Source organism: Macaca fascicularis, chromosome 18 (genome assembly GCF_037993035.2).
Source record: "Macaca fascicularis isolate 582-1 chromosome 18, T2T-MFA8v1.1".
NCBI lineage: Eukaryota > Metazoa > Chordata > Mammalia > Primates > Cercopithecidae > Macaca > Macaca fascicularis.
This window is the reverse complement of record NC_088392.1, coordinates 53,689,702-53,702,896: the sequence shown is the minus strand read 5'-3', so window position 1 is coordinate 53,702,896 and position 13,195 is coordinate 53,689,702. Positions and strand designations below refer to the sequence as shown.

Genomic DNA, 13,195 nt, shown 5'->3' with positions numbered 1-13,195 from the left:
GCGAGGAGGAGGGTCGCTGGGTTCCAGGATGCCAAGCAGGAAAGATCACCTCGTTGCTTCTTCCACCAGCCTCTCCGCGGAACATAGCTAAAGTTGAACTTAGCATTCCAAGGGTCTGGAAACATCTTCGTGGGACCCATCGAGAGGTTGCTTAAAGACTGGCACCCGCTCACGTGGCCAGGTGGGAAAAGGGCGGGCCAGAAGTGAAAGTCCGGCCGGGGCGCCACACCTAGGCCGTGGATTCCGAGAGGCTGCAGGCTGGCGGCCCGGGAGGCGCGGCAGGGGCGGAGTCGCCGGGGGCAGGCTTCGCGCACTTCCCGGGCCGGGTCAGCCTGGATGGACGAACCCGAGCCATGGCCGGCGCCGTGGCGGAGTCGGGGCGGGAGCTGCCGGCCTTCGCGGGGTACCGGGACCCGAGCGCACCGCGGCTAGCCTACGGCTACGGCCCAGGCAGCCTGCGCGAGCTGCGGGCGCGCGAGTTCGGCCGCCTGGCAGGTGAGGCGGGAGGGGGGGCAGGCGTGGGGACACGAGGTTTCTGGAACCGACGTGGACGGCTCTTTTGCTGCTAGTGAGAGCGGCGCTACCTAATTTGTCAAGTAAGGTCCTGGCCATTCAGCAGTGAGGGAGGGAGCTGGGGTGGTCAGTGCGCAGAGGCCACTGGGGCATTTTGAATAAATTGGGGCGCATTTTGAATCAAAACTCCAGGAGCGACGTGTCCACGCGTCCGCTTCGTAGACATGGCTCCCTGAGGTCCCACCTGCAGCCCCAAGGCTTCTTGCTACTCTTACTCTTCAGACTTTCCAGTGGGCAGGACTGACCCAGCCCTCTTCCCCTTTTCCCGCCCTCCGCGAGAGGGCTTAGGATGGTCCTTGCCCTCTCTTGTGGGAGACCCCTCACTCTAAAGGGCCTGCTGGGGCCGGGGTTGCAAAAGACAGCATGTCCAGCGGCCGTGACCCTTCGGATGTCCGCCCGGGGTAGGAGCGGTGCGTGGGCCGCCAGCGCCCGGGCTGGGACAGCACCTCTGCCGGCGCGCCAGGTTGGCACCCAGAGGCCAAGGCCTTCTGGTAGGGGCCTCCCAAGGCTGCACTCTGCAGAATCCTCTGGGTTAGCCCGTATTCAGCTTTCATTTTCGAAACCTCATTTTCCTCACTCTTGCAGCGTCAGAACAATCCCTCTGAGCTCCAGTTGGCTGGAGGACTAGAAGAATTAGCAAACAGTGCGATTTCACCTTTAAGAACAGGGAGCGCCTGTGAATTAGATAAGAAGACCAAGATCACATCGTGCCTTTCCTCAGAGCGGAACAGGCTGATGAAATTGCAAATCAAGCTCCATCTGGCCTTGGCCCACCCGGCCCTCTGCTGCCCGGGCCCAAGTTAGTGACTCATCCCTGTGACAGGGACTTTGGGTGCAGGGCTTCATCAAGCCCCAGAGCCGCCTACTGGACGGTCAGGGAGGGTCTGCAGGTGAAGTGGGCACCTCGTGGCACAGGGCACCGGGGTTTGAGTGCATCTGCTCTGTCGCAATGAACAACTGGTAACTACTCCCCTTTTCCGGGCAGAACAGCAACCATGACTTACGTTTCACTACTTGGGTAGCTGATTTCAGCGCTCCGGGTCACTTCCTAGTGCTGTGGAGGGTAACTGTGTTTTCCCTTTGGGGACTGTGAGAACTGTGGCCTCCTCCTGTATGTCTCCTCTGGCTTCCTAAGTAGGGAGAGTCAGGAGGGAGACAGGGGTGCCTTCTGCCAGCCTCTGTCTATTCACTCCTCATCCTTCCCTGTCCCAGGGTCACCTGCTGGAGACAGCTCCTCACCCTTCTTTTGTATTCTGTCTCTCTCATCTGTTAATTATGGAAATTTCCTACCACTCAGAAATAGACAGAGACTATGAATGCCCACAGGTGCTGGGGAGGGAGGCTCTCCATTCTTTGAAGCAGCTCTTAAAGGCTACCTGAGTAATTATGTCAGCACCACACCTCCTTAATCCCCTAAATCTCCTCCAGCTGTGATCTCTCACGCCTACTATTGGCCAACCTCTCCCCTCAATGCTACCCTGGGAAAGTAGAGCTATATTCTTGTCCCCTCCTGGTTTCACTCCTGTTCCTCAAAGAACAGTACATTCCCCCTCAAATGCAAAATTGGGATGTGTCAGCCAGACTGGCCCTCAGAACTCCTTTACCGCTTACTGTATTTCTGGTAGTGTTGTGGGCATCTTTTATTTAATGCAAGTTCCCCGTATTTCCTCTACATTATGGTTAAAGTGGACATTTGTGCACTAACCTGATGCCCCTCCCACTGCTGGGAGTCTTGGAACATGTCCACTTGTTTTTCTCCTAGAAACAAGCCAGAGAGAGGGCAGGAAAAACCAACCAAAATAATATAATCTCTTCCTCGCTCCTCCTCTCCCCTCATGAAGTTTTTCTGCCAGTTTGAGAATTCTCTGGTTAAGTAGTAGCTCAGAATAATTAAATGCTTAAGCTTTAAGGGCTGAAATGTGTTACCTAGCGATTTGGATGGGAACTTCCTTGCCTTTGTGAAGGGAGCATATTGAATACACAGATGTGTGTCAAGGGTCTCTGGAAGCCTTCGTGCTGAATGATGACTACTCATCATGCTGGAATGAGAACTGGACAAGGATGACCTAGAGCTGACTCTGGAATTCTCTTTCCTGAAGAAGATCTGATGCCATTTAACTTTGGTGTCATTCACCTGTTTCTAATAGCAGCTACACCTGTGTCCCGAGCATTGGACTAGGTGCTGCCATATACCAGCTCATTTAACCTTTGTCCCATCTGCAGATGAAGGAACAGGGGCCCAGAGTGGCTAGTGGTGGAGCCAGGATTCAAGTCTGGGTTGATTGACTTGGATTCTGTACCATTAATCCCTATGCTGCCTGACTTTCTCCTAACATCACATGTATGACTGATCTAACACAACTTTCGCACCCTTTTGTTTTTCCTGCAAAATTAACCGTTGGACCAAAAGCCAAAGCAGCTTTTTCTCCAATAGCTACTTGGGCCTGCAGAAGACTGTGGCACAGTGTGAGACGCTCCCCAGCAGCTTCCAGGTCTCACCTGTGGCCTTGATGCCTAGGTGAACAAAAGCCTGCCTTCTGGTTTGGTAGCTTTGTATTTCTGAATCTTTAGTAAAAGATTCAGAACATTGTTTTAAAAGTATCTTTTTGGACTAGGTCATACATTTGATATGGTTTCGCTCTGTGTCCCCACCTAAATCTCATGTCTAATTGTAGTTCCCAGTGTTGGGCAAGGGACCTGGTAGGAGGTGATTGGATCAAGGGAGTGGATTTCCCCCTTGCAGTTCTCATGAGAGTGAATTCTTACAAGATCAGGTTGTTTAAAGTGTGTAGCACAAACTGGGTATGGTGGCTCAAGCCTGTAATCCTAGCACTTGGGAGGCTGAGGTGGGCCGATCACTTGAGCCCAGGAGTTCAAGAACAGCCTGGGCAACATGGTGAAACCCCGTCTCTACAAAACATACAAAAATTAGGCAGGCTCATGCCTACAGTCCCAGCTACTGAGGAGGCTGAGGTGGAAGAATTGCTTGAACCTGGGAAGTCAAAGCTGCAGTGAGCTGAGATTGCGCCACTGCACTTCAGCCTGGGCAACACAGTAAAATACTGTCTCAAAACAAACAAACAAACAAACAAACTTTCTTTAGCCAGGTGCAGTGGCTCATAACTGTAATCCCAGCACTTTGGGAGGCCAGCCTGGCCAACATGGCAAAACCCCATCTCTACTAAGCCCAGTATGGTGGCACATGCCTGTAATCCCAGCTATTTGGGAGGCTGAACCCAGGAGGTGGAGATTTCAGTGAGCCGAGATTGAGCCCCTGCACTCTAGCCTGGGTGACAGAGCAAGACCCTCTCTCTCTCAAAAAAAAAAAAAGAAAAAGAAAAAGAAAAAAAGTGTGTAGCACCTCCCCCTTCACAAGTGCTTTCTCTCCCCCACCCTTTCTCTCCCCCACCCTTTCTCTCTCTCTCTCTCTCTCTCTCCCCCCCCCTCCCCCTCCCTCCCTCCCTCCCGTCACCATATTAAGATGTGCTTGCTTTGCCTTCCATCAAGATTGTAAAGTTTCCTGAGACCTCCCTAGCCATGCCTCCTATATAGCCTGTGCAACTGTGAGTCAATTAAACCTCTTTTCTTTATAAACTACCCAGTCTCAGGTAGTTCTTTATAGCAATGTGAGAATGGACTGATACAACATTTAATGGTATCAGATTCAAAAGTTGCCAAAGGAAGGTGAAGAATCACCAGGGAGCCTCCCTCTCACTCCAGCTGCAGCCACTGTGGCCACCTCAGAGTCAACTGCTGTCACTCATGTCTTGTGTATCTTTCCAGTGGTTGTCTATGTGTGCATGTGCGCACTTTTTGAGACAGGGACTTGCTCTGTCACCCAGGCTGGAATGCAGTGGCATGATTATAGCTCACTGCCACCTTGACCTCTTGGTCTTAAGCTATCCTCTTGCCTCAGCCTCCCAAGTAGCTGGGACTACAGGTGTGCACCACCATGCCTGGATATATATTTCTATAGAGAAGAGGTCTCACTATGTTGCTTATTCTGGTCTCAAATTCCTGGCCTCGAGCAATCCTCCTACCTCGGCCTCCCAAAATCCTGGGATTATAGATGTGAGTCACTGTATCCAGCCCTTACACTTTTTTTTTTTTTTTAAACCAAAAGTGAGCTGTATGTCTCAACACCTGACATAGTTTGTGTTTAAGGTCTTCCTCTGCCATTATCATACTAGCTTCTATTTTGTTCATTGCTATGTCCCCAGCACTTAGAACAATGCCTGGCACATAGTAGGTGCTCAATAAATATTTATTGAGTGCAAACACAATAAACTAGGAACGAAAGGAAAATTAACTAACTGATAAAGGTCATCTTCAAAACCCCCACAGCTAACATCATACTTTGTGGTGAAAGACTGAAAACTTCCATCCTGAGTTTGAAACAAGACAAAGGTGCCTGTTCTCACCACTTCCATTCAGCATTGTACTGGAGGCTCTAGCCAGGGCAATTAGGCAAGAAAACAAAATAGAAGGGTTCCGCATTGGAAAGAAGTAAAACTATCACTACTTGCCAATAATGTAATTTTGTATATAAAAAATTTCAAGGAATCCACACACAAAACTATTGGAATTTAAAAACAAATTTAGCCAAGCGGTAGGATATAAGATCAATATGCAAACATCAGTTCAATTTCTATACATTGGCAATAAATACTATGAAAATGAAATTAGAAAAATAGTTCCTAAGGCATCAAAAATAATAAAATACACAAAAAATTTATCAAAAGAAGTATGACATACACTGAAAATTGTAAAACATCATTGAAAGAAATTAAAGAAGACCTAAATAAATGGGAAGATATCCTGTATTGATGGGTTGGAAGACTTAATATTGTTAACATGGCAATAATCCCCAAATTGATATATAGATTCAATGAAATTCCTATCAAAATCCCAGCTGCCTTTTTGCAGAAGTTGACAAGCTGATTTTAAAATTTATATAGAAATGCAAGTGACTCAGAATAGCCAAAGCAATCATTTTATTTTATTTTATTTTTTGAGTCAGGGTCTCTGTCATAAAGACTGGAGTGCAGTGGTGCAATCTCAGCTCATTGCAATCTCCACCTCCCAGGCTCAAGTGATTCTCCTGCCTCAGCCTCCCAAGTAGCTGGGATTACAGGCGCACATCGTTACTGCCTGGCTAATTTTTGTATTTGTAGTAGAGATGGGGTTTCACCCTGTTGGCCAGGCTGGTCTTGAACTCCTGACCTCAAATGATCCACTCGGCTTCCCAAAGTGCTGGGATTACAGGTGTGTGCCACCGCACCTGACCTCAAAGCAATCTTGAAGATCAAAGTTGGAGGAATCACACTTTCCAGTTTCAAAACTTACTGCAAAGTTACAGAATAAAGACAGTGTAATATTGGCATAAGTATACACATATAGACCAATGAAATAGAATTTTAATTCAATAAACCCATATGTCTATGGCCAATTGATTTTCAACAGATTCCAAGACTATTCAATGAGGCAAATAATAACTTCTTCAATGAGTGATATTGGGACAACTGGATATTGATATGCAAAAGAATGAACTTGGACCCCTACCTCATACTGCATTCAAAAATTAACTCAGTGGATCAAAGACCTAAATATGAAACAGCTAAAAGTATAATATTCTTAGAGTAATACATAAGCATAAATCACTAGGACCTTGTTGGATTAGACAATAATTTATGACACCAAAAATGCAACAACAAAAATAGACAAATTGTATTTTATCAAAGTTAAAAAGAACTTGTATGTTTTAATGAACACCATCAAGAAAGTGAAAGGACAACCCACCAAATGAGAGAAAATACATCCACATAAAAACTTGTACACCAATATTCATAGCAGCAATCATTTATAATACACAAAACTGGAAACCCAAATATTCCTCAGTAAATGAATGGATACATAAAATGTGCTATATTCATACAATGGAAAACTATTCTGCCATTAAAGGAAGTTCTGATACATGCTGCAATGTGGATGTACCTTGAAAACATTATGCTAAGTGAAAGAAGTCAGACACTAAAGGCCATGTATTGTATGGTTCCTTTTACATGAAATGTTCAGAATAGGCAAATCTAGAGAAGCAGAAAGTAGATTAGTGGTTATCGAGGGCTGGGGTTGGAGGCACTGGGGAGTGATTGGTAATTATATGGGATTTCTTTTGGGGATGAATGAAAATATTCTAAAATTAATGGTATTTATGTAATTTTATGAATATGTTAAAACCACTGAATTGTATACTTTAAGAGGGTGAATTTTATGTTACGTCTCAGTTAAGCTTTGATAAAACAACCCATTCTATACAAAACATTTGATAAGTGAATGAATGAATCTCTTCTTATTATATGTACTTAAAAGTGTATCTCAGAGTTTGTTTCATGTCAGTACTTATTAGATAGTGTACAATGTTTATTTTAAAAGCGCATCGATGGACATTTAAGTTGTTTCCAATCTTTTGCTATTGCAGGCAATAGTTCGTCGAATATCCTGATATTCAGGTCATGCCACAAAAGTGTGGGTATTTGTAAGATGAATTCCTGCAAGAGGAATTGCTAGGTCAAAGGGTGTGTACATTTTAAAGCGTGAACTGATGTTGCCAAATTGCTGAGCATAAAGAAGGTGTACCTGTGTACCCTCCTACCAGCCGTGTACCAGTGAGTTTGTTTCGCCGCAGCTCCATTCACACAGTGAGGGATCCAACCACTGATCTCTGCCAATCTGATCAGTAAACCACAGTATCTCGTTTTCATCTAAATTTGCATTTCTCTGTGAGAGAGGCTGGAAGGATCATTTGCATTCCTTGTATTCTTAGAAGCTCTCACAGCTGCATTAGGGTTGAGGGGTGCAGAGCAGTGTGGGAAAGTAGGATCAGGGCTCTCCCCTCAGGAATCCTCCCAGAACCTCCAGAACAGGTTGTGAGTCACAATGTGAAACAGCTTTGCCGTCATTCATCACCAATGTCTGCTGGGCACCTTCTTTGTGAGGGATGCTGTTCCAGATTCACAAAAGAGTGAAGAGAGCTGATTAATCAGGAGGGCTCTCTCAGGGCTTGAAAGGTCCTTCAGCATTAGAAGCGCAGTCCTTCCACTGCTCATGCCTACACTTGGATTAAGAGGCACATATCAAGAGGCACTGGGCTCAAGTCAGTGGCCTGGTGTTACGTCGACACGCATTAGATGGCATCGGTTGGGCTTATACAAACCAGATTCAGGTAAAAGGACTGAAATACCCATGAAAAACAACCTGCAGGTTTATTTTTTCTTTCAGGAACTGTCTACCTTGACCATGCAGGTGCCACCTTGTTCTCCCAGAGCCAGCTCGAAAGCTTCACTAATGATCTCATGGAAAACACTTACGGTAATGAAAAATGCCTGAAACGGGTTTTAGTCAACTACATGCAGCTGATATACCTATGCATATTAAATGTTGGATTAATAGACTGGGACTGTTCTGACCACAAAAAGCTGAATAAGCCCCATGTAAGATAGGGGCCAGGCAAGCACCCTGGGGCATTCTGTACTGTAAACGTGTGGCCGGGATGGAGGGAGCTGGCTCAGGGACAGACACACAGGTTACTACCAGAAGAAGGGGCCAGTGTTAGGAAGGGCACAGAGATTCAAAGGTGCTGTGTTTGATGGTGGTGAGTGACCCTGTACAGTGCAGAGAGTAGGGCAGCAGGAGGGATGTTAATTCAGTCATTCACTCTATAAATGCTCATCGAGCCACTCTGATGTGTGTGGCACAGTGCTATAATGGGAACAAAATAAACAAATCCCTTTCTTCTTGGACACTGTGATCTAGTCCTGGAAGACAAGACCTTAAGTGAACTCCAAATAAATGTGATTACCAACTGTGTGAAGGACTATGGACAACAGGTGCCTAGTTCCAGGCCAGCCTGTATCTGTAGTGACAGTGGGGTTGGCTTGTGTATGTCAGGGAAAGTTTCCTTTCGAGTGGAGTGGATGAGGAGGATGAGCCAGAATTCACTCAGACAAGATGGGGAGAAGTGCGAGCAGGCAGGGTAACAGCCTGAGCCAAGATCCTGTAGTGGTTTCAGGAACCAGTCCAGGAACATGGAGGGAGGAGAGTGGGAGAGGTCCGAATGGGGAGGGAGGGAGAAGAAGCCAGTGCAGGGCATTGTAGATGCTTGATCTTTGTTCTAGGAGCAATGGTATTGTCGTCAGTGGCATTTATTAGCAGCACAACATGATCCTCACATGCTTTGGAAAGGGAATTTGAAATCATAGTGGCAGTAACAATTGTAATATTTGTGATGAGAATAGTGATAAATAACATGTATCAGGTACTCGCTATGAGCTTTCTCTTTTCAGCCTCACAACAACCCAAGAAGCATAAGTTCTGGTATCACTCCTGTTTTATAGGTGAAGAAATAGGGCCCCAGAGAGGGCAAGTAACTAGTCTGAGGCTTCACAGGAAGGACTGGAGCTTGGGGGAGCTAGAAGCTGGGTTTCCAGGTAGTTTAGCTCCAGAGCCCAAGCCGTTAGCCTCCACCAGAGTGCCTTGATTCAGGATACTTCTGTTATGCCACATTAAGGGGTTTGTATCTTGGCTCTATGCAGCCAGCAGATATTTAAATCTGGGGAACAGTCTTCTGGGAAGGTGCCAAGGAGGGATTTATCTTGATTTGAATCTACAATTTGCAAAGGGACTTGTAATTCTCCGTCTTTGACCTTTGCAAGAGCCATAACCGTGGGAAAGCCTGAGAGATGGCAGAGATGAGATTGCAGGTGGTCCTAATGATGCAGAGCTAAAGCCAAGCAGAGGAAAGATAATTAGGATAATTACCAGGTCCCACAGGTTACTAGCAATGTGGAAACGGAACATGTGGTAGCTGCAGTGGCCACAAATCCAGTGCAATCTTTCGGTGTATTTTGAAGGAAAAAAATAAATCTAAAACAAAAGGGCAAAGTCTGTGTTAATGAGCACATGTAGCTCCTGAGAAATGCTGGTGCCTGGCCTGATAGGTCAGGCCCTACCAAGGCCTGTCTGGGGGCTGAGTTTGAGGGAGGTCATGATACTCTAGGACACACTTGGTGAGGACACCGGGAAGGCAGCAAAACTAGAAGTTAAAAGGAAGATTGAAATTGGGAGGAGGGCCTTCATCCTTGAGAGTGGGTGGCTAAGGGCAGCACAGTGGCCCCCTTCACATATTTGGAGGCTGGGATCAATTATTTCTGCAGGAATGATATCAGTAGTGGTGGTGGGATCTGCAGGGCAATAGGTGGGGACTTAGATTAAGTGGTGTTCATGGCTCTGCTTCATGCTTGGAGAAAAGAGCTGCCTCCTGAGGCTGTATACTACGTTCTCTGGAGTTAAAACAGAGCCACTGCCACCTGTCCGGAACACGTAGAAGAGCCTCTTACACTGGCCTGCTTCTGAGCGGACTTCCAGCTCTAAAATACTCTTCCCGATCACATTTGGTTTTACTAGTGAGGAGAGATTTTTTTTTTTTTTTTAACCGTATCATAAAATTTACCAGCTGGGTACAGTGTCTCAGGCCTATAATCCCAGTGCTTTGGGAGGCCAACGTAGGAGGATTGTTTGAGCCCAAGAGTTCAAGACAAGCCTGGGCAACATAGCAAGCAAGAGCCTATCTTTACAAAAAACCAAAATTTACAATATCAGCCAGGTGTGGTGGCACATGCCTGTGGTGCTAGCTATTCAGGAGGCTGAGGCAGGAGGAGCCCTTGAACCCAGGAATTCAAGGTTATAGTGAGCTATGATCATGCCACTGTACTCCAGCCTGAGTGTTAGAGTAAGATTCTGTCTCTAAAAAAAGCAAGCAAACAAACAAACAAAAAATCTATTTCAGGTGTCCAATAATGATTTTTTTAGTAATTGACCTAGTGATGCAATCATCACTATAAATCAGTTAAATGTTTTCCTTCCCCCAAAAAGATCCTTCATGCCCATTACAGCTAATCCTTGTTGCTGCCCTCAGCCCCAGGCAATTGCTAATCAACTTTGTGTATCTCTTTACAATTCTTTTGCTGGACATTTAATGTAAATTGATTCATGCATTTTGTATATTCTTGTGTCTGGAGTATTTCATTCACCATGCTTTGAAGTTCTTTCATGACATAGCCAGTAGTTTGTTCCTTTTTATTGGCAAATAACTTCCCTGGCTGGGTGCAGTGGCTCATGCCTATAATCCTAGCACTTGGGGAGGCTGAGGCAGGAAGATTGCTTGAACCCAAGAGTTCAAGACCAGCCTGGGCAACATAGTGAGACCTCATCTCTACAAAAAGTAATTTTAAAAAGTTAGCCGAGTGTAGTGGTGCACACCTGTAGTCACAGTTACTCAGGAGGCTGAGATGGGAGGATCGCTTGAGCCCGGGAGTTTGAGGCTGCAGTGACCTATCATCATGCCACTGCACTCCATCCTGGGTGACAGAGCAAGACAGCAAAAAACCAAATCACTTTTATTTTATGGATGTAGCATATTTTGTTTATCTGTTCGCCCGTTGATGGACATTTATATTGTTTCCAGAATTTGGCTTTCTGAATAAAGCTATGAACATTCACGTGCAAGTCTGTATGGACATAAGTTTTCATTTTTGAGGGGTAGAAATCTAGAAGTGGAATTGTGAGGTGATATGGCAGTTTTATGTTGAGCTTTTTGAGAAACTGAGGGAGTGGGTTTGGAAGGAACACAAAAGAAGAGACCCTAAGTAGTGACTCGGTGGCCTTGTCTTTGTAACCTGCCAGGTAATCCTCACAGCCAGAACATCAGCAGCAAGCTCACCTATGACACTGTGGAGCAGGTGCGCTACAGGTAAGCATCAGGGACACCTGCCGAACTGGGCATACCTAGGCAGACAGACTTCCTTCCTAAGACTTGCCTGCATCCCACAAAGGTTCTGAGTTGGTTTCAGGAGGATCACAGTTGGCTAAAAGGCAATGCATGCATGTTGAGAAACATCAGAGTCAGAGCTCAGAAAGGCAGGGGTGAGTAGATGCAATGTAGGGCAGGTGAGAGGCACAGGTAGATGCACACAGCTGTTCTGTGTGGCTCCAGAGACTCTGTAGTGCCAGAGTGACAGGGAGTGACCCAGGATCCCAGGTCTTGTTTTCGGAAAGAAGAAAAGTACTAATTCTCTGGTTTTCCTTTTCATAAGAAGTTTTATTAGGCACCTTGTTTTCTTCCTGTCTTTTTTCCCTTTTTTCCCCCTTTTCTTACTAGTATTTGTATGTTAAACAGCTCTCTATACTTTCTACATGTAATAGTATCTGGCAAATAATTTCCAGGTGGTACTTAAAATTATTAACACAATTTCGAGTTATTTCAAATTTGAAAGTGGTACTGTTTTGGTATTAGGGTTGCCAAAATTAAAAGCAATGTAAACAGGTTGATTACTACTTAAACCTTGTTATGTTAGAGCTGCATAGAAAGCACCAAGGAGAGAGGGTAGTATTAAGTTTATCGTGGATTTTCGTCATACCAAATTGGAGATATCCAGTGATATTTGGGAGGTAAGAGGATTTCGCCAACTGGAACTCGTTCCCACGGCTTCCATTGCCCCTGCTCTAATTTCACAGCTGTGGCAAAGCCTATCTATCCATTCAGGTAGAGATGTCATAGTTAATAGAAACAAAACAGCCTGCAAACATTCAGCGCTGGGGCTGAGATCCGGGGGTTGCGGGGATGTTGTGCTTCTTCCAGAATCCTGGCGCACTTCCACACCACCGCGGAGGACTACACTGTGATCTTCACTTCTGGGAGCACGGCTGCTCTCAAACTGGTGGCAGAGGCCTTTCCATGGGTGTCCCAGGGCCCAGAGAGCAGTGGGAGTCAGTTCTGTTACCTCACCGACAGCCACACCTCTGTAGTGGGCATGAGGAATGTGACTATGGCCATAAATGTCACGTCCACCCCGGTCAGGCCAGAGGACCTGTGGTCTGCAGAGGAACGTGGTGCTTCGGTCAGCGACCCAGACTGCCAACTGCCGCATCTCTTCTGCTACCCAGCTCAGAGTAACTTTTCTGGAGTCAGATACCCCCTGTCCTGGATAGAAGAGGTCAAGTCTGGGCGGTTGCACCCTGTGAGCACGCCTGGGAAGTGGTTTGTGCTGCTCGACGCAGCCTCCTATGTGAGCACCTCGCCTTTGGACCTGTCAGCTCACCAGGCCGACTTTGTCCCCATCTCCTTCTATAAGATCTTCGGGTTCCCTACGGGCCTGGGTGCTCTGCTGGTCCATAATCGTGCGGCTCCTCTACTGAGGAAGACCTACTTTGGAGGAGGCACAGCCTCTGCCTACCTAGCAGGAGAGGACTTCTACATCCCGAGGCCATCAGTGGCTCAAAGGTAACCTTGCCACAGGGGAGGGGCCAGAGGAGTTCAGCAAGGTGGGGGCTGGTCTGTTTCTCCTGGAGGATTATGCAAGAGGTGGGTCTGGCTTTGGGGGTCAGCAGAATTCAGGTTGCTGGCAGGGACAGGCTGATGGCAGGGCTCAGATCTGGGAGGCAGAGGTTGACTGGAGGTGACACAGGTGGTTCAGTGAATTCTGCCCCCATTTGAGAGACTTCTCCAGAGCTGTGAGAGGACCGGGGCCTGCAGATAAGAACTACACACAGGAGAGGTGAAAGGCCC

At 46.6% G+C, this 13,195-nt stretch overlaps 1 protein-coding gene across 9 annotated transcripts in view; it reads left to right on the top strand.

Moving 5' to 3' along the window:
• The first annotated feature begins 310 nt into the window (after positions 1-310).
• The window catches only part of MOCOS (molybdenum cofactor sulfurase), a 62,260-nt gene continuing 49,375 nt past the window's right edge, over positions 311-13,195 (top strand). For 7 of the 9 annotated variants that reach the window (XM_074022582.1, XM_074022577.1, XM_005586860.5 and 4 more), the window contains exons 1-4: positions 311-495; positions 7,852-7,941; positions 11,314-11,380; positions 12,269-12,910. Coding sequence is in view for 8 of the 9 variants with exons in the window: in XM_074022577.1 (XP_073878678.1) it covers positions 354-495; positions 7,852-7,941; positions 11,314-11,380; positions 12,269-12,910 (941 nt within the window). In the remaining variant the exon portion in view is untranslated. The remainder of the gene's footprint in view (positions 496-7,851; positions 7,942-11,313; positions 11,381-12,268; positions 12,911-13,195) is intronic. The other 2 variants (XM_074022580.1, XM_074022578.1) reach the window with 1 other exon arrangement.